This window comes from Hyperoodon ampullatus (genome assembly GCF_949752795.1).
Source record: "Hyperoodon ampullatus genome assembly, chromosome: 10".
Classification (NCBI taxonomy): Eukaryota; Metazoa; Chordata; class Mammalia; order Artiodactyla; family Ziphiidae; genus Hyperoodon; species Hyperoodon ampullatus.
In genome coordinates, this window is record NC_136923.1 from 95,836,890 (window position 1) to 95,858,748 (window position 21,859).

At 44.4% G+C, this 21,859-nt stretch overlaps 1 protein-coding gene across 1 annotated transcript in view; it reads right to left on the reverse strand.

Annotated features, from left to right (window-relative positions):
- LOC307059234 (phosphatase and actin regulator 1-like) overlaps nucleotides 1-21,859 on the reverse strand; it is a gene marked incomplete at both ends in the record, with an annotated part of 514,568 nt that overhangs the window by 58,906 nt on the left and 433,803 nt on the right. The window contains one exon of the mRNA XM_079713047.1: nucleotides 12,863-12,943. Within this exon, the coding sequence (XP_079569173.1) occupies nucleotides 12,863-12,943 (81 nt within the window). The remainder of the gene's footprint in view (nucleotides 1-12,862; nucleotides 12,944-21,859) is intronic.

A 21,859-nucleotide genomic window follows, 5' to 3' on the forward strand; every position in this document is an offset into this window, starting at 1 on the left:
ATAACACTGCATATTTACTACTTAATGTATTTGAATCTTGAGCATTTAAAAAGACAACCTGAGAGTCTTATTTGCAAAAACAAAAACTACAGTGTGTGTCTCTCTGTCTGTGTCTCTTCTGGTGCATTTTCTTTCCGAATGAGGAAAAGTCATTATAAGTGTGTGTCTGTGTGTCTAGAAGTATCTCTGTGCCACCTAGGATTTAAGGCAGACACTGCAGGATTCTGTAGGATCACTGAACCTATATTTCCGGAATCCGTAAGTTATCTTCCAGTTTATCTTTCATGTCTGTTCGCAGCCAGAAGTCTTTGGATTATTCTGACCAGTTTACATGGAAGAACAATTTTGCAAGAGCCATGAGGTCCCTTTGTGTCTGAACAGGCACCTTGGCAACTCAGAGAATCCTTCTGAACCTAATACCTTGAAAATCTATGCAAGATGGATTTCAATCTCAGAATGTAATCAATTCCGTGATACTCTGATTGGATGATTTTAAAAACAGAATGGAATGGTACATGTTTTTCTGCTTGGGGAATCACCTTATTTTTTTTTTTTAATAGTTGCTATTGTTCTAGATTTAATATCCTTTTTTTTTTTTTTTTGCGGTACGCGGGCCTCTCACTGTTGTGGCCTCTCCCGTTGAGGAGCACAGGCTCCCGACGCACAGGCCCAGCAGCCATGGCTCACGGGCCCAGCCGCTCCACGGCATGTGGGATCTTCCCAGACCAGGGCACGAACCCGCGTCCCCTGCATTGGCAGGCGGACTCTCAACCACTGCGCCACCAGGGAAGCCCTAATATCCTATTTTGATGTTAATAATATTTCCCTTCTTGTTCAGAGGCCTTTGCCTAAAACCCTTAAGTATGTGAGTTGCAGTGACTTCCTATCACAAAAGTGCTATTGACCTTGGGTAGCTTGTTTTAGTTGCACTTCCCTGTGGCTGTACCCTGCTGGATTTATCAGCATTTTCTGCCTTTTACTGGACCTCATGGTCAGCAAACCACAGCTCATGTGAATTCTCAGCTGCTTCCTCGATCACAGACACCTCATCCTATCAAACTGTGGTGTCTGTTTCCCAGAGGTGTTTCTTTCATCTTTCTGGGTACAGTTATACCTCCTCGCCAGTCTTCAAGCCAAGCCCATCGGTTCTTACATCATCTATCCTGATGAAGTATGATGGTTCTGACCACTATTTCCAAATAATTCCTCGTCTCCAAGGTTTGTAGCTGAAAGAGGATTTACCATCTTGCTATTCCTGGGCATTTTGATATCAAAAGTGCAACTGGGGCACAGACTGACTATAAAATGAATGGAATGACACAGTTTCTCTCCTGTGCTATTCTATGAGAGTGTGAATCTCACAGACTCATACCTCGTTGTGCAAGGGGCCCTTCAGAGTTAATAGGGAATCCAAGATTTTTTAAGAAAACTTTAATGGCTAGAGTTGGAGAAGGAAAGTGATACGGGCTGGCCGTTTCAAAATTTAAGCGGCTCTGTTTCTCTAGCTGAGCTCTCCAATAGCGTACCCACTTACCACGTACAGTTACTGTTTTAGTTAAAATAAAATTTAAAATGCAGTTCCTCAGTCAGACTAGCCACATCTGAAGTGCTCAACCACCACATGTGGCTGATGGCTGCTGTACTGGCTGGCAAAGATGATGGAACATTCCTGTGATTGCTGAAAATTCTACAGGACAGCACTGCTCAAGACAGACTTAAAAATCACAGTAACGGGCCTATGAATATGCAAAAGTGAACCCATTTCTGGAACTGGGAGATTAACATGACATTGCTAAACTGGTCCACATCACAATGAATGGTCAGTTCAGTGGATACTATTTCCTTTAGAGAAGCTGCAGTGGTGGGAAGGCTGCAGCACAGGGAGGAAAGACGTGCTCTAGGGCACGTGTGCATGTCGGGGCCCTGCGAGTAGCAACACACAGCTCCAGAGGTGGGCGTGGCCTTCGGAGAAGTCCCGAAGCCTCAGGATAGAATCTCAGCTCTGCCGGGTGGAAGCAGAGAGAGTCTAGGCTTGGGTGAAGGGGAACCGGGAATGGGAGACAGGCATCTAAGAGCAGAGGCGCAGTCCAGGTCACACGTCTGGTGGAGACCACCGCTGACGTTTACTGAGCACGTGCCCTGGGCAGGCAACGGTCTAAAAGCCCAAACTGACCCTCCAACAACCCTAGGATAAGACAAGCAAGGGCAGACTGGAGTTGAAGAGTATGCATCCATGGGTGTACCCAGAGACTCTAGGAGGACCAGCTGCTTGGCAACAGGCTGTCTTCAATCAAGCAGGCTGGGGGCTGGGAGTAGTGACAGAGGATAAAAGGAAAGCATGGCTCTGCTGGTTGGAGCACAGTAAGATCCTGGGGTTACGTTCAAACCAAAAGCAGAGTCCAGGGAGATAAGAGGCTGCCCGGTACCTTCTACAGACAGAAGATGAGGGAGCTGGGACCAGAATCCTGGGCTTGGGGCTCCTAGGAGAGTTCGGTTGTTTTATAGATATTTATGTGGGGTGAAGGCTTGAATGCCCCCCGACTTCTTTGACTTAATCTGAGTCCTAGGCAAATGTATGAAGTCAGGAAAAAATTTTTTAAGTACGACTAGCTTTCCTTTTATTAGCTATTACCTTCCAGAGTTTGGCTTGCCTTCTCATGACAAACACCAGTGCAGGTCAGTGGCCATGGAATCAAGCATCAGACGTGGGCAGGGATGCTCACCATGCCTGAGGTACCCTGCCCTGCCTTGATTTCATCGGCAGGGTCCAGGACAGGCAGCTGGAAGGGTGATACCATGGTGGGTCGTCCAAGGACAACTTACACTAGGTAGCAGCTCTCAGGAGCTGACTGTACCTGCAACACTTTGGTTTACGGAAACCTCTGTCAAAATTAGGGAAAAAGATATCCAGGGGTTATCTCTAAAAATTCTGGTCAATGAGAAATAAGGGTAATTCTGGAGAACCTTTGGGGCAAGGTTTGCTTGCTCTTAGAAAGAGATACCAAGAACGGGGATAGTCCTCTCTCCCATCTGGATGTTGTATCTGCATGTAATGCTGGAACTACTGCAGCCATCTTGTTACCATGAGGGGTGATAGCCTGAGAATGGCATCCCTTCGCCATGTTACTGAGCTGATGAATTCACCAGATCTGGAGCTGTCCTACCACTGGATTTTATGACGTGAGGTTCATTCATTCACTCACTCATTGATTCAATAAAAATTAATAAGCGCTGACAAATGCCAAGCATTGCTCAAGGCATTTGGGAGACACAAATAGCAGGGGTCCCCAACCTCCAGGATCTAATGCCTGATGATCTGAAGTGGAGCTGACATAATAATCATACAAATAAAATGCACAATAAATGTAATGCACTTGAATCATCCCGAAACCATCCCCCTGGCCCCAGGTCCGTGGAAAAACTGTCTTCCACGAAACCGGTCCCTGGTGCCAAAAAGGTTGGGGACCGCTGCAGAGGACAAAACACAGGAAGATCATTGGTCTGAATTTGCTTATCGCTGCAGGCTCCTTGAGTTTTTAGTTACCTGAAACTATAGGCCTTCTAACTTACACCCTGCTGACTGCACACTGGCTTCACAGGTAACTAAAGAGCCTATAATTAAACAGCATAAACATAATCAAAAGGACACTTCCTATCTTGTTTGATGTGTCTGTATTTGACACTTTGGGTAATTTTTTCCACACTATGCCACTGTCTCTGGACTTCCATAATGCCACACATTTCTGGTTTACTTCCTATTTTTCTGTCCACTTCCCAGCTTTTGAAGGTTTTCTTATTCCCAGATCTTTTTTTTTTTTTTAACTTCCAGATCACTCAGTGCTGGGGTGCCACCAAGGTGTTTTCTATCAGGGCCACTTAGTTCCTCATTTTACATCTTCTCTGAGAAATATCATCAATCTATATGACTTCATGACCATTTACACATGCACAATTCCAAACCTGCACCTCCAACCCAGATGTCCCTCTTGAGTTTTAAATCTGTACATTTAGTGCGCTGCTTAGCCATTTGGATATCTCAAACTCAATGTGGTCAAACCATCGCGATATTCTGTGCTCTGTAATTGCTTCTCTTAGGTCCCCAGCTCAGGGGACCTGTACCCGTCCCCCGTATCTGTCCACCAAGTCTCCAAGCCAGAATCCTGAACGTCAGCCGTGCCTTCACCCTCCCCTGCACTTCCCAAATCGAAGCAGTCACAGGCCCTCCTGACTCCACCTCCTACAATTCTCCAGTCTCTCCTCTCCCCCTCCCCCCATTCCGACTACCCTCCTTCCTGCCATTTACCATCACATCCTCCGAATCCCAGCAACAGTCCACCAGCTGGTCTCCCCGACTCATGCCTTGGTGTCCCTCCAAGTCCTTCTCTCCCACGGGCGGAGGGATGAGGCTGCAAGTCCGATTGTGAAAAAAAAAAACCCTTCCAGAGTTTCTCCTCACCGCTCTCAGGACAAAGAATAAGCAACTAATATCATATCCCTGCCTGCAAGCTCTGCCCTGACTTCCCCTCACCATATACACATGCTGGACACCCTCTATCTTTCATTATCCACAACTTGGTGTCTCCCCATGTGCTAGCCCTTCTACTTTAACATTTTCCCAACCCATCCCACCTTCTCCAGGATAATTCTCATCACCCTTCAGGTTTCCTCTAAGACACTGTTCCTTCCAGGATGCCTTCCCTGAGTCTCCAGGCCTCTAGGAGGGTGACGCTTCCATGCACCCCCGAACATCCTGTACTTTCCTCATCATAAATGCCAAGCACCTGAACCCATTTCAGGACCGTAAGTGTTGTTAGGGGAGCCCACCTTGACCCTCCTAGCATTCCTGGAGCCCGGAACGATGCCTGCAACCTAACAGGTATTCAACAAACACACAAGAGACGAATACTTTTGCTGGGGAACACTTGCTCGCCGATATAATAATAACTTCATTAAAGTTTTGGCTTGGGATAGTGATTTTCTGAAAGAACACTGTTGCTTAAGAGAATGTGGACCACAATTTCTCTTTATTCGTTTTCATTTAATCTGCTTTCCATTTACCCCACTAGGGCAATCCACTGCATTAGGCGCTGAGGCTACATTTAGGCTACATAAATGATTCTATGTCACTGAGGCTGAAAGTAAACACTCTTTTCATTTTCACAGTAACTCCAAATCACAGTTTCTCACCTAGAATATGCCATTTCTAGGTGAGACATGAGAAACAGCTAAAAATGTGACAAAATAACAATGTCCGGTAAACGCTGTGAAAAGCATTTCCCATCAACTTCAAGACTTTAAAAGTCTACACAACTGGGACACCAGATAAACAACGAGACTTAAAAGGCTCAAGTCTAAGAATTCGTCTCCTCTGATACAGGGGAGAATTGTTATTTTTATTTTTAAAAGATGATGACCTTTTAATTTAAATACCAGGCTTTTTTCTCATAAATGCCTGAGAAGGGGGGAAATGTAGCCTCTGCATAAGAGAGTTGTCCATTTCAGGGAGCTTCTGTCTGTGTTGATAATTAAAAATAACACCTTCCAAAACGTTGCTCTAACTCGATGAAGGAAAAAAGCACACCTCAGTGCACTTTATTATTTGCTGTGAAATGTTATCGCTAATTCCCAGCACACAGTGAAAAGGGAATTTGCCCATTTGTACACAGTCAGTTCTGTTCTTCCGTGACCCCTGGTCTTCCTCCTCCGGTGGGGCTAGCTCTCCCCCCAGGTCTTCGTGTGATTGCAGTGAGCAACCACGTGGTGACCAGGGGAGCCACAGCGGCCTCAACTCCATCCCTGCAGGTGGCCACACCTCCCAGCTCCCTGCCCCCATCTGGGGTGTGGCGGTGTGTAATATACAGGGTCGACCGCGTGTCCTTTCCACGCAGAGAGATGGTCTCCTTTCCCTCTTCTTCCCTCCTCATAAGTGATATATCCACTCATGTGAATTAAACACACCCATACTGTACAAAGCACGTGACAGGACTGTAATAGAACTGAGGTTTCACTGGAAAATCCAGTGTTGAAAAATACAGAACAATCGCCATTGTTATCCCCAACATTGTTTATATACAACATCATGCTTATTTGTAGAGATCATCTGCAATAACCACTAACAGCATTATTTATTAATATCCTCTGATGACCAATAGGCAATATATTACAAAGTTTTTTGTATGTTCCTATAAATTCCAAACAAAGGACAGATGGTCTTAGCAGGGGTTTTCAGAGTCTACACTCGCCGGCCGTGAACCCTTAGGCAAGTCTATAACCTTGCTGGGCTGCAGTCGCTCCTACTCTACTTTGGAAAAATAACAGAAGCCAGGTCAGGTGACCTCTTGAGATCCTTGCTAAGCCTGAGAAATATTATCACGATTTTACTAATGGCCAAACAGTCCACTGTTTTCAGGGTATTTTTCTCCATAACACCTAATAACCACTGTTTATGAGTATTTGGCATCCATATACATGAATATACACCCAATATAATACTGCCTATTTCAACAACTGGCAATAACGTTTCATGAACCACACAAATGAATAAACAAGAAGGATCAGAGTTCTAGTGCTCTGGATTTTGCCAACACAGGTGTACAGACCAAGTCGTGTGTACATGCAGATAGCCTCAGGCTGGCATTTGTTGTTTTTCAATAAACATACTGAGCATTGACTATGTCCCAATAGGACATAGTGCTACTGTAGGCAGTCGGATGCCACAACATCCGTGAACAAACCAGACAGAGATCCTGCCCTGCCTGGTGGAGCTCACCTTTCAGTGAGGAGAGACCGATGAGAAAAAGGCTAATACAACACATATGTAATTTATAGATTGCAGGTGATAAGAGATAGAAGGAAAAAAAGAGAGAAAGAAAGAAAGAACACAGTAGAGCAGGGTCAGGGGATTACAGACCTATGGAAGCAGGTGACAATTTAAAATCTGGAGGTCCCAGGGAAGCTTCATTGAGAAGGTGGAATCTGAGCAAAGACTTGAAAAAGGAGTGAACCACGTGGATGGATATCTAGGGGGAAGAGGGTTCTAGGAAGAGAGTGGAGCCAATGCCAACGTCAGGGGCTGGAAAGCAGGGTTAGCAAGATGCCACAGAGAGGACGTTATGAAGAAGTACCGCCAGGGAGTTGAAGGAAACTTAGGGGTTGGAGGGCAGATTGTGGAGGGCTTCGTAGGCTGTCGGAGGAGCTTGAAACTTCTGAGTGAAGTGGGGAGCCACTGTAGGCTCTGAAAGGGGGCTGCTGTGCTCTGTTACAGAGAACTGAGAGAGAGGCAGGTGCAATACAGAGGCTTTAATTTAAAAGAAACATACTGGGCTTCCCTGGTGGTGCAGTGGTTGAGAGCCCGCCTGCCGATGCAGGGGACGCGGGTTCGTGCCCCGGTCCGGGAAGATCCCACATGCCGCGGAGCGGCTGGGCCCGTGCGCCATGGCCCCTGAGTCTGCACGTCTGGAGCCTGTGCTCCGCAACGGGAGAGGCCACAACAGTGAGAGGCCCACGTACCATAAAAAATAAATAAATAAATAAATAAATAAATAAATAAAAGAAACATACTGAGTCAATTTAAGGAACTTAAGGGCTCACGAATTAGGTTACAGGTTGTTTAGAAGTAGTAGTAGGACCAATGCTCCTGTTTCAGCCACTCAATCACTGCATTTAGGTCTCTGTGCAAATATCACCTCCTCCAGAGGTCCTCCATGATTGCATTTATATAAAATCGTGGCTCCCCCTCTGGATTTATCTCCTTACCCTGCGGCTTTATCTTCATAGTGCTCATCACTCCTTGGCAATATATCATAGGCTTCTTTAATTATTTCCTATCTCCTTTAGTAGAATGTAAACTCTGAGAAGGTGAGAATCTTGCTTTTTTGGTTATCACTGTAGCTCGACACCTAGAGCACCTGGCTCAGAGGGGGGGATTCAGTACCATTTTGTTGAATGAATGAATAAATGTTCCAGGAGTCTAGGAGAACCCTTAAGTTCTAATTAAAAAAAACAAGACTATGGAACTGGGGACTAAATAGTTAAAAATAAGCTGTCTACAAAATTATAGACCATTTTCCATCAGTAGTTGGTTTCACATTTTTACTCTTTAGAGTGATGACAGTTCACTGTAATGTTTCATTGTGTTTTTCACGAAATTGCTATATCCATATTGTGGAAAATATGGAAAATGGGAGAAAAAGAATTTAAAATTTTATGTTCCTCTACATTGTGATTAACAATTTAAAGTCTTTTTTGTAGTTTTTAAAGTCTGCTGCATTTTTACATGGCTTTGATATATCCAGAGATCAAACGATTTTCTCTGATCTTTAAAGTTTTATCTAAACTTTCTTCTGAACTTTATTTTTTTCTATAAATTTATTTACTTATTTATTTATTTTTATTTTTGGCTGCACTGGGTCTTCGTTGCTGTGCCCGGGCTTTCTCTAGTTGAGGTGAGCGGGGGCTACTCTTCGTTGCAGTGCAAGGGCTTCTCATTGCGGTGGCTTCTCTTGTTGTGGAGCACGAGCTCTAGGTGCACGGGCTTCAGTAGTTGCGGCACGTGGGTTCAGTAGTTGTGGCTTGTGGGCTCTAGATCTCAGGCTCAGTAGTTGTGGTGCATGGGTTTAGTTGCTCCACGGCATGTGGGATCTTCCCTGACCAGGACTCGAACCCGTGGTCCCCTGCATTGGCAGGCGGATTCTTAACCACTGTGCCACCAGGGAAGTCCTCTTCTGAACTTTAAATGCATGTGGTTGTATATAGAAACCAATAAGAAAACACAAGCCATCCAGTAACTTAAGCTCTTTACATCTACATTACATTAAATGAAGGATTCCTGAACTAGTTTCTAGAGATATTGAGAAAATGTCCCCTCTTCAATCCAAGCTCTCATTTTTCCTGATTTAAATTTATTGACTAGTTTGGGATTTTAACCTGCTAAGAAAAACATAAAGAATTTCGAGGAGAACTGTCAGAATAAGAAAACCTCATTTGTTCTGAGTCCGCCAGGCCAAGTTACAAATCTCATATCCCTAGTCTATCTTAATACTTTCTACAAACGAGTATGGCATTATTAAGCAAAATCAATCACATAAAGAGTTGGAAGAGAAAAGCTCACGTACTAAAGATAAACTGCTTCCCACCACCTTAGCAATATCATATACAAAACAGTATAACTGCAGCATGAACAGGGGCTGGCCCTCGTGGATGGGCTGACCCAGTAATTGCAAGTTAGGGACCATACATCTCTGGTGGAAACTGTTTTGCTGCCAGGTGACCAGACTCATGGGTTCAAAATGAGGAATGATCAGCCAGGCAATGTGGAAGGACTGCTGAAAATCTAAGAAATTTATCTTTGAAACAAACAACTTGGAAAATGATGAAAGGCTCTTTGCCTCTTGCTGTTCACTCAGGATGTGGCAATAAAAGTTTATTTGTTTTACTCCCTAGAATCCCAGACACAGCAAGTTGAATGATGCTGTAGAAAGGGGAAGGATGAACGACAGGAAAACGATGTTTAGAGACTAAAGAGGAGACAGGGTGGAGGGGTGAGAAGGTAATTAAATCAGATACCAAGGGGCTAGGTTCTCAGCCACCCATGTTGGTAAGGCCACTGTGAGGGGGGGTTGAAGATCCTTGCACTTAAGATGAAAGGGGTGGGCTTAAAAAAAAAAAAGGGGTGGGCTTCCCTGGTGGCGCAGTGGTTGAGAGTCCGCCTGCCGATGCAGGGGACACGGGCTCGTGCCCTGGTCTGGGAAGATCCCACATGCCGCGGAGCGGCTGGGCCCGTGAGCCATGGCCGCTGAGCCCGCGCGTCCGGAGCCTGTGCTCCGCAACGGGAGAGGCCACAACAGTGAGAGGCCCGCTTACCGCAAAAAAAAAAAAAAAAAAAAAAAAAAGAAAAAAAAAAAGATAAAAGGGGACAATGATGTCCCTTTCTAACTCGTGGGCCTGAACTAGGCTAAAGCATATAAAGGGTTTTAAAACATGTAAAGGATGATGATGATGCTACTACTAATAACGGGGTGTTAACAATTTCTTAAGAACGTATGGGGTGATAGCCACTATTTTACTCTACATGTTGTTATGGACGGAACTGTGTTACTCCCTCTCCCTGCTGCCCAGATTTATATGTGAAGTCCAAACCCCCAGTGAGACTGTAGTTGGAGATGGGCCTTTACGGAAGTAATGAGGTTGAATGAGGTCCTAAGGGTGGGCCCTGATCCAACAGGACTGCGTTCCTTATGAAAAGAGGAAGAGACACCAGGAGTGCGCACGCACGGAGGGAAGGCCGTGGGAGGACACAGCAAGATGGCAGCCGTCTGCAAGGCGAGGAGGAGGCCTCACCAGACACCAATCCTGCTAGCACCTGAGTCTTGGACTTCTAGCCTCCGAAACTGTGAGGAAATACACTTCTGTTGTTTAAGTCACTCAGTCTGTGGTACTTTGTTATGGCGGCCCTGGCAAACTAATACAGATATGTTATCTCACATAACCCTCATTACAATATTATCCACACTTTCAAATACAGAAATAGAAGCACAGAGAAGTTACGCAACTTCACTAAAGTTGCACAGCTATACTCAGTAGTGGAACTGGAATTGAATCCAAGCAATGATTACAGGGCTCACGTTCTGAACAGCTGATGGAACATAATACAAGGTAAGGTGATTAATATCCGCAGTGATATAAAATGGATGCTTTTATCAGAAAAACCCACAGCAAATACAAACTTCTACGTCTACTATGTGCAATTTTAGTTTCCCTCTATTCCCATTCCCATGATACAAACAATAAGAATTTTTTGAGCCAATCTATCTCAGCCACTTTCTGAGGGGGTCTGGCATCAAGCCTTATGAAGTCCATGTTCTCCTGGAATTAACGTACTAGTGAGGAAAGCCGGCCAACAACAGAACAGAAAAAAGCAGACAGCGATAAGTGCAAAGACAAAAATAAAACCAGAAGTTGTGGTGACAGGCAGCGGCTAGCCTGGTCCTTTCCTCCACAGCTGGTTACTGAGAGCGTGCTGTGAGACGGCCACAAACAGGACACAGCTCCGAATCCTGGGGCAACTCCTAATGGGGGCTGGCAGGCCCCAGACTCAAGGTCCCCTGTTTCTTCCTCTGTAAAATGGGCTTTTGCTCTAACAGTCTATGGCTTCTTTGATTAAGTCAGGAAGTTACTCCGGCAATATTTACCCTAACTCAGTTATTAGGTATGATGGAAATAATAAATACTATAATACAATGTATCCTCTCCTTTAAAGGATTCCTGAAATTTTCCTGGGAGAGACATAAAGTTTGCAGGAAGAAAGGAGGGAGGGGGAGGGATCATTTAACTGGATCTGAACAGGCTTTAGCTAGGACAGTAATCTTTATTTAAGCCCTTGGATGCTGACCGTGTAATACCATACCTGCGGTCAGACACTTCCCATCTTCACTGGGGAGGGAATATAGAGAAAGGAGTTTGAGATGAAACATGGAAGCTTAAGGTCAGTATAAGGGAGGGTTTGGGGGGCCCGTACAGAAATAAGACATTGGAGAAAAGTGACAAAATGATGCATTCTTTTTCTCTGGAGAGCTTCATCAACCAAAGAAACTGTATCTTGGTATGTCTCTCCCAGAAGTAGAAGGATGACGTGACTCGCCATAGGGATGCCTTGGGGCCAGGAGGCTCTGCTAATGAACAAAGGCGGTTTGAAATAGTACAGCTTCACACCCTACCTGCTGCATCCCCTGCCACTAGGGCGAGAGCAGTGCCACCTCCTACTTGCAGCGTTTCAGGGTGGCAATGTGTGCTAAGAAAAAATACTTCAAAAGCGCCATCAGGAAGCTCCATGGCAGGAATGAATGGGGTGAACTGTACCACCAGAGGAATAAGGACCAACTCACTGAAGACAGTGGAATCAGACAGAAGCACCCAGGTTAGAAACACAACCTGCCTTTCTGTATCAGAACACAAACTAAGCATGTAGAAGACCTACAAAAACATGGAAAACTGACTGCACTGTCAGAATTACAGGATCACTTTGATGATCAGGGTGGATCTTTAAAGTGGAACATGTGATTTAATCATCTGGCCCAACAAATAATACTGGCCTCAAATAATAAGATCTGGAACAGACAATTATTACTGATGATTGTAACAAGACTGGAATAACAGTTCATCATTTTAAGCTTCATTTAAAGCCTTAAATGAAGGCTGGTGAGAGGAAGGGGAGTGGGGTGAAGAATAGTTAATATACTGGGTAAACCACTGCATACCTTCGTATTTAAAGGCAGTAGTTCAATCAGCAAAAGACACAGGATAAGTTCACCAGCAAACACTTTTGGACACATTCACAGCGCATTTGTAATCACTGGAAATAATATCATCTGAAATATGTGTACATTTATATAAAACTATATATAATTTTCTCCACTTTGATTTCTCCTATTGTTGGGAGATGGACTGCCCCCAAAAATCTGTTAGAGAAATTCTAGATGCTTGTGGATTTTTAACATTTGTCCTGGGAACCCCTAGTGCCTGAAAGAGCCTGAGCAATTAAATTCACCCCAGCTGTGTGTGTTCAGACACCAACAGGCTCACCACCAGTACTGATACCATTTCTCGGGCCACATCATTTGTCTCAGCATCCTATGGTTTGATTCCAGTGCTGAGAAAAAGGGAGCTTTCGTTCCCTCTATAATAGCAATCACTTCAGCGCTGTCTGCTACATTCTCTGATCTCTCCAGAAGTGTCTGGAGTTTTAAAGGTTCAAACTCTGATAAAGTGATACAGAAAACTGAATCCAACTCCAAGAAATACATATGCACACAGATTCCATGCACGGCTTTTTTCTGGCTCATGGAGACTGAAGTGGTCCCCTTACCTTTATCATAGATTTCCTTCAAGACCCCTCGTTTTATTAGCTCCTCTCTGCTTTGCCTCATCGATATTTTCCTTTCCAGGGCTGCGAGCAAAACACAGAGAAGCAGGGGTGAGTAGGTAACAAAGACGTTTCTAAAAAGCATCGTATTTTAAGATGTATTGAAATGTAATACATGGGGAAGCTTCCGTAAGTTATACTTTACTAATGTAAGCTAATGAGACCAGTTAATACGTTATGATACTATGATCAGCATTTTATTTTATTTATTTATTTATTTATTTTTGCGGTACGCGGGGCTCTCGCTGCTGTGGCCTCTCCCGCTGCGGAGCACAGGCTCCGGACCCGCAGGCTCAGCGGCCATGGCTCCCGGACCCAGCCGCTCCGCGGCATGTGGGATCCTCCCGAACCGGGGCACGAACCCGTGTCCCCTGCATCGGCAGGCGGACTCCCAACCACTGCGCCACCAGGGAGGCCCCTATGATCAGCATTTTAATCCAACTATTTCATTTAATCATCAAGACAATCAAATTACCTATGAGGTAGGCATTTTTAATCTCATTTTATTTAACCGCTATATACGGTTGAGGACTGTACCACAGAGCAGCTCAACAACCTATCAGAGTCATACTGAGAAGAGCACCCAGGATTCAAAGCCAGAAAACACGACCTCTGCCCTCGGCTTAACCTCTGCATCACACAGCATCTTCCTGAGTGTGGCCTTTCCTCATAGGTGGGATCTCTTTCTTTTTTTTTTTTTTTTTTTTGCGGTACGTGGGCCTCTCACTGTTGTGGCCTCTCCCGTTGCAGAGCACAGGCTCCGGACGTGCAGGCTCAGCGGCCATGGCTCACGGGCCCAGCTGCTCCGTGGCATGTGGGATCTTCCCGGACCGGGGCACGAACCCGTGTCCCCTGCATCGGCAGGTGGACTCTCAACCACTGCGCCACCAGGGAAGCCCGGGGATTTCTTTTTTAATTACTTAGTTCATACAGATCACATCTCACTGAGGATTTTGTTGCTTCCCAACTATTTTAAAAGTCATTTGAAAATATCTCCTAAAAAGCTCCCTGGATTGGTACCCAAGTTCCCGAGGAGAGCCTAGGGGACGGCGGGAGACCTCCACGCGACACCCACCCACCGCTCTCCTCTTGGCTCCAAACAAGGAGCAGACTGTTCAGCTCCCAAACACACTTCCACCTGACCAGCCATTCACCTGAGCCAACCGTTCAGGCAGGTGGGAGCTGCAGGGGGGAAGAGGGAGCGCTTCCTCTCGGATCCCCGGGTATGATGGAGGGCAAGTCAAGTGGAAACAGAGCCCCAGAGTGGGGAAGTGAGGGCAGCACGAAAGGGCAGGCCTGTGGCCCCAGGTGGGGAAGGGGAAACCAGCAGAACCTGTAGAGGAAAGAAAGCTATTCCAGCAGCTGACATTTCAGTAAACACGGAATGGAGGAGGTGAGAGGTGACGGCAATCACTTCTGTCAACTTGAGATTCTTTATATCCTTTGGATACACAATTATTCGGGGGGGGGCGAAACACCAGTTATGAAATAAGGAAACAATTTTATGCAGACAAATTTAGATGCAGATTACACACACACACACACACACACACACACACACACCTCTCAATAGAATTTAATGCAAAGAATATGAGTAAGAACTAGAAAGAAAGCAAGGAAACAAGAATTGTGATTGCAACTACGTTACCCACTAGCTGTGTGCTCTTAATCAAGTCACTTTGCCAGTCTGGGAAGACAATGACGCCTCCACCCCAGCCACCACGATTTACCCACAGACGTGAGGGCAGGAAGGTTGTACGGAAGGGCAAGGGTTAGAGGTGAGTGGGAGGATCAACGGAGCGGTGTTCGTTTTGGGAGGTGAAGGAGTTTTATGTCCCAACCCGAAGAGCAAGACATGGTGGGAAGAGGGCAGACGAGGTTCTCGTGCAGGAGAGGGATGCCCGGGGAAGGGGAAGAGAGGTGCGTGCAGTTCGGTTAGAAAGTTCTGCCTGATTTTAAAAAAGATTTGCTCAGCAGCACAGTGGGAAAGACTGAACAGGCAAGATGAAGCGGGGTTTTTTAAGTAAAAAGTTTGTTACCGATCTTTTGGGTGAATAAACAGGTGCTTTGCCATCCTGTACTGAACCATGTAAATGAACAGATTTCTCTTCAACAAAATGAGGTTTCCCAGGGGCTTTTCAAAACCGTGGAGTAAAGAGGATGAACCTGACCCACGGCACTAAGGGAAGGATCTGCAGCGAGCCGGACGGAGCCCTAGACGCATAGGTCCGACATCTCAAGTATCATCAGAATATGATGATATTCTGTCAGGCCAACCACTTAGGTATCCGGACCTCAGCTGTCTCTCTGCACTCATTCAACAACTGAGGACCAGCCGCCTGGAGCACAAAGCTACTCTGTCAGGGGCTGGAGATGATGGTGACCAAAGGGACAGCCCCTCCTTCACAGGGATTATAGACTAATGTGTGATTCAGTCATCAAATGATGATATCGCCTAATGTGTGGCTGCAAATTGAGATGGGCCTCATAAAAGAAGACATGGTTCCTTGGGGCTTCCCTGGTGGCACAGTGGTTAAGAATCCGCCTGGCAATGCAGGGGACATGGGTTCGAGGCCTGGTCGGGGAAGATCCCACATGCTGTGGAGCAACTAAGCCCATGCGCCACAACTACTGAGCCCGTGTGCCACAACTACTGAAGCCTGCACGCCTAGAGCACGTGCTCCGCAACAAGAGAAGCCACCGCAATGAGAAGCCCACACACCACAAGGAAGAGTAGCCTCCACTCACCACAACTAGAGAAAGCCCGCGTGCAGCAACGAAGACCTAACGCAGCCAAAAATAAAATAAATAAAATAATTGGAAAAAAAAAAAAAAAGAAGAAGACATGGTTCCATCAGAGCGTATGATAAATAACCTCCTCCACTGGGGAGTTAGAAAAGGCTTTTCTGAGGAAGAAACCCCAGAGCTGAGTTTGAAAGATAAATATACCTTATCTTAGCCCAGGGCAGTTGGGTAGGAGCTGACGGAAACACTCCAGATAGAGCAAGCTTGGCAACGGCTCCTGACGGAGGAATCTGGGTGCCGTGGACAAGCAGAATGCAATCTGGTGTGACTGTACCACCAGGACCAGGTGTAGAATGATGGTTTAAGATGTGGCCAAAGGGGCAGGGGGCCTGGGCCATGCAAAGGCCTTACTGACCATGTTATTCTAAGGGAAATGGGAAGAAGTGATCCGAGTTAAGTATTTGAAAGACCAACGCCCATTTTAGTGTGGAGGATGGATCGGAGGGAGGCCAGTTACCAGGTGATTACAGAAGTCTGGGCAGAAGATGATGGCAGCTACCCTAAGATGATGAAGACAGACACAGAGACAAGGGATACACTCAAGACATGTGAAGGTGGCAATGTTGCCACGACCTGAAGGTAAGGATTGGGCATGGGGTGTGCAGGAGAGAGAGGGGTCAAGAAGGACTCCTTGGTTCTTGACTTGAGTAACTAAATGGACAGTGGTGTCAATTACTAAGGCAGGGGACACAGAAGGAGAATCAGGCGTGGAGGGAGGATGCTGAGCTCAACGTCACCAACACCCAGGAGGAGATATCAGCTATGTGCTCGGGAAGTGTACGGGGATACATCACGAAACAGGGATGATGAGACTGTCCTATACATGCCAGTGTTTCTCAAACTTTTCCATGTGAATACTCCTAATAGTAAAGGAGTAATGCCAGGGGCTCCAAGGGTATGACTGAAGTTGCCTGTCCCAAGCATGCCATTTCTTTAATGTATTGAGTTTTTCCTTAAGAACGAAGGTAGAGCTCACATACTATATCCGGCTCTTATTTAAATAAGAAAGTACCCCCCCTCCACCCTCTCCCGCATGCACACCAATTTCCACCTTTAACTGACATTCTGGGAAGAGATGGCTTATTTACCCTTTGGCTTTGTCCATTTCCTGTGCAGAACCCCGTGCCCAGAGAGGATACACAGATCACTGTGAGAAGGGTGGATGTCATGTCATTTAATTTAATCTTCACCACAGTCCTGTGAAGTGTTATTATTCCCATTATACAGATGTGGCACCTGAGGCCCAGCAAAATTAACTTGCTCAGAGTCACAGAGCAGTAAGTAGAAGAGCAGAAAGAGATTTTAAAGTCTGTGGGGTTTTTTTTTTTGCCTCCACAATACCACTTTATTATGGAGATTGTTATTATGTATATAGGCTCTAAATATAATCTAATGTATACCACTTTAAAAATGGAAGGCAAGAATAAACAACAAGGTCCTACTGCACAGGATACTATCCTCAATATCCTGCGACAAACCATAATGGAGAAGAATATGAAAAAGAATATATATATGTATAACTGAATCACTTTGCTGTACAGCAGAAATTAACACACTGTAAATCAACTATACTTCCAGGGAATACGTTTTTAAAAATAGAAGGCAATTTTATTACTAGTTTATTTGGGGCTGAGCATCACAGTAAAATAACATAATTACACTTTGGTTCAGGAGCTTCTTCTTTCTTAGGCACTCTTCACCATCTCTCTTAACAAGGTATACACGATGCCTCTCTGCTAATCTTATTTTCAGCAGTTCCTCCAAAGTTGGAGCTAAGTCTAACCGGGGTCAAAGACAAGCTCACCCACTGCCCCAGGGAATGAAATAAAATGGGCTCTCGGTGCAGCAGGAGGAAAACTCAACTCACCTGACCTGGTCTATTACTAAGCCATAAACCCCGGGGGAAGAGGATTCCATGTGGGGAGAAAGAAAATATAACAGTTTCCTTTTCACCAACCAAAGCTAGGTCCAATCCTCCCTCTCCAACAATTTTGGCTTTGGGTAAAACAAAGACAAAAAAAGAAGAGAAGAGATTATGAAAAGTTAAGGAAGTCAGAAGATGAGGAGCAATGCATCGGGAAAGAGAAGGTATAACGTGCACTGCATCTGTCCAAAGGGTAGGAGGAATAAACCGGGTAAGTGAGTACCGAGGTGTGAGAGGGAGCTGATTAACTGGGGGATGTTGGTCTCTGGGAGATGGGAAATGGAAGTTAACAGAACAACATCATTTATCTCTTAAAAGGAAAATAAAACTGAAAAGCTACTTCATTAAACTTGTGGCAAAAAGCACACAAGTAGGTAACTTTTTTTTTTTTTTTTTTTTTTTTTTTGCGGTACGCAGGCCTCTCACTGCTGTGGCCTCTCCCGTTGCGGAGCACAGGCTCCGGACGTGCAGGCTCAGTGGCCATGGCTCACGGGCCCAGCCGCTCCACGGCATGTGGGATCTTCCCAGACCGGGGCATGAACCTGTGTCCCCTGCATCGGCAGGCGGACTCTCAACCACTGCGCCACCAGGGAAGCCCGGTAACATTTTTATATAAAAAAATAAAGTCAGTAAGGACTTAATTTAAAATAAGAAAATCTACTATATAAGGATCACTCCAATATTATTCCGTTATTAAAGCACAGGGCAATATAAAATCTGAGTGACCACACATGGGAATGTGCTGGTGTAAACTTTTTGGTTATGAAACTAGAATGCAGTGATGGTTGCACAACTCTTCAATTTTACTAAAATCATTGAGCTGTACTCGTCCAAAGAGTTAATTTTATGTTGTGTAAATTATACCTCAATCAAGCTGTTATGAAAAAAAAAATAGTGACCACCAGGGCAAAAACATGAGTTAAAAACAAAAATAGTAAATCTAAGCAGACAATTAAATTAAATTTTCGGCCACAGTCAGCAAGAGGACAACAGTAAAATACAAGGATTAGATATATAGCATACAAAAGTAACTTTCTAAAAACAATTATTTTAACCTCTAACAGAATAGAAACAAAATAGAAAAAGCAGGAAGCTGGTTTCCCCCCAAAATGAAAATACAGCTCAGAGCACAACAATGCAACTCCTTGCATCTTTAGAAAAGAACCAAATCTCCAGGCGGTAGTAGGCGCAGAACACTGTAATAGGCTTTTGAGACGAGCCTGTGGTGACTGAAACATCAAAACCAAATTGCATAAACCAGCAAATGTGCCAAGGCTACTGCAGGGACACCCGGTCTAAAATTCTACGCCAGCATATGAGACAGCCTTTAGAGGAAAAGGGGAAAAATGACTGACTGGCTTTTAGAGATAAACAAAGACAAAGAATTAGTTGAGTAGGTCCAAACACATTTTTAAAAGCTTCTTTCTCACCTGAAATGAGTGAGAGAAGTACTTCTCAATTACTGTACCAAAAATGGCCCCAAATGGCCCCCCAAAATTATATTAAAAGGTTGGCATGTCCAAGGAAGGCTCTCGAAGCTTGCCATTAAACAAAATATTCATATAAAAACCATGCAGAAAACCTTAAAGGCCTTTTTTTTTTTAACATCTTTATTGGAGTATAATTGCTTTACAATGGTGTGTTAGTTTCTGCTGTATAACAAAGTGAATCAGCTATATATATACATATATCCCCATATTTCCTCCCTCTTGTGTCTCCTTCCCACCCTCCCTATCCCACCCCTCTAGGTGGTCACAAAGCACTGGGCTGATCTCCCTGTGCTATGCGGCTGCTGGCATAGGTATTCTTGCATTTTTCACCATCTATTGACCGTGCCTTTTTATTTTTCATACTTCTGATACATTGACGTCTTGGAGCCATGCTGATCCTAGAGACAGACAGCCCCTCCCAGGGCTAACAGATTCCTACAGATAGTAAGTGACTTGCCTATGAGCCTGCCTTTCGTATGCAAACCAACCACTCCAGAGTCCCTATCCTCAATCAACTCCTTTATGGGGTTCTTACACTACAGGCCAAGGTTCTCCCGCCCTCATCACCCCAGGGCCAGGTACCAGACAACCAGAGACAGTCCTTATGCCCCAGAGCCACTAAAATGATTCACACTAGCCAGGCACACCTGTTAACCCTATCCTGCACATTCCTTCCTGTGGAAACCACAATAAAGGCTCTTGCCCACGTTCTCCTCCCTTTCTGCTCCCTGGACACCCCTGGTGCTTCTCCACGTGGCTCTCCATGGCCTGGCGTGACCCGTTCTCTTCGGGATCTGTGAATATACTAGACTCTCTTTTCAATGGCAATTGTCTCTTGATCTGTGGGCTTCACCATACCTGAATAATAATAAAGCCTACAGTTTAAAACACACTTATTCTTGCACTGGTTTGTAAACAAAGGGAAAAGCTAATGAGGGTTTTGGTTTTCACAGCTTTATGTTCCATTCTATTGCTCTGAAGTCTGTTTACATTTGAGCCAGTGCTTTATTAACAGAAAGTCCGGTGAAGGACCGATCCTCAGCGGTAAATTCCACCAAAGCACAGAGACTAACTCTGGTAATGGAGTGACACCAGTTCTAATCACTACTGTGAACCTCTTTTGAGCTACCACTGCAGGATATGCCATATTTACTAAAAGCCAGTTCCCCATCACCTCCCCCTAATTATTTTTTTCAGTCTCCCTATCCACATGGGTATGTGCTAAGCCAAGGAATCCTATGCTTCTTTAACATCAATGAATTTAAAACGGGCATCTTGGATGGGCTTGTTCTGCTTAGTGAATGCCTGCGATGGATGATTTTGTTAAAAATAACTGGGACATTCTCTTTTTATTTTTTTCATGTGCTCACATACACGTGTTCTTTTATTTTTTTATTTATAAAAATACATGAAACATGTTCACTGTTAATAATTCAAGAAACAGAAAACAAACTCCTTTTTCATTGCCCCTCTTTCCATAGACCCAACTCATCAAATCTCACTATCACCTTTCTTTGATATTTTCATTCTCTCTTTTCTTTCCTCCCTCTCTCTCTCCCTCTTTCCCACACACTCCCACACTATATAAATACAGTTTTTAAAACCACAAATGGGATCATTCTGCTCATATTGTTCTACAACTCTTTTTTTCTCCTCTCATCTATAAATATGTTTTAGAGAACTTCCCATCAGTACATACAGAAGCACCTCATTCTTTTTGAGTACCACATACCATTACATGGGATATAAGTGCCGGAACTGATTTCACCATCTGCAGCTGAAGAAAATTTAAGTTGCTTTGCATTTTTGGCCTACAAATATTGCTACTGTGAATATGCCTGTTCAGGCACCCATGTGAACAGGTAAAAGAATTTTTCTAAAATATATCACTAGACTTACTGGGCAGGGTATTTTCGCTGTGCTCCCCGTACTGATGGAAGAAAGAAACTCTTACATTTCATAAAATGAGGAAATGGGGAAAAAAAGCAATATTGATGCTTTTTCAGTCATCTGGTTCTCAGAGTACCAGAGCAGGGAGTTGTTCATATTTTTCTCTAGGATAATCTATCTCTGTTGAATTCTCTGCTCAACTGCCTTTAAATTACATTCTGTATGGGATAGAAGTTTGAAGGGGGGAAACAATTGAGAAATGATGAAATCTGCAGTAGCTTCCTGCAGAGTCTTATGCTTTCAGTGGTTAGAACAGTCAACTTGCAAGTAAAATCTGTAGCTTTTACCCCTTTAAAATTTGACAACTCCAGTGAAAGTGAATTTATGCTAGAGATCTACAAGTAACTAATGGAATGAGCCTCCAGAACCTGGAACCTCCTCTACTTCCCAGCTGACATCATAAATAAGGAAAATGATTAATATGATGCAACTACATCCTAGAAGGACCCAACATGAAACAACCAACCCACATTTACACCATCTCCAGAGAAAATGCATCCAGTTCCCCTAAGATGAAGAGACTCTCTTTCAAAATTAAATGTATACATACAATATATAAAAGAGGGGAAAGGAGAGCAAGGATTTGGAGGAAGGGATAAATCCAGAGGTCTTCCATTTCAAAAGATCAGATGACAAATGCCAGTTGATCTTCTATTTCATAAGGAAATTAAGGAGAAGAGCAACAAGGTTGTCAATCTAAATGCTGTGTTGAAGAAAGAAGTAGAAAAGAATGCAATTTTAAACGTCTAGTTTCAGACAGAATGGTATGAT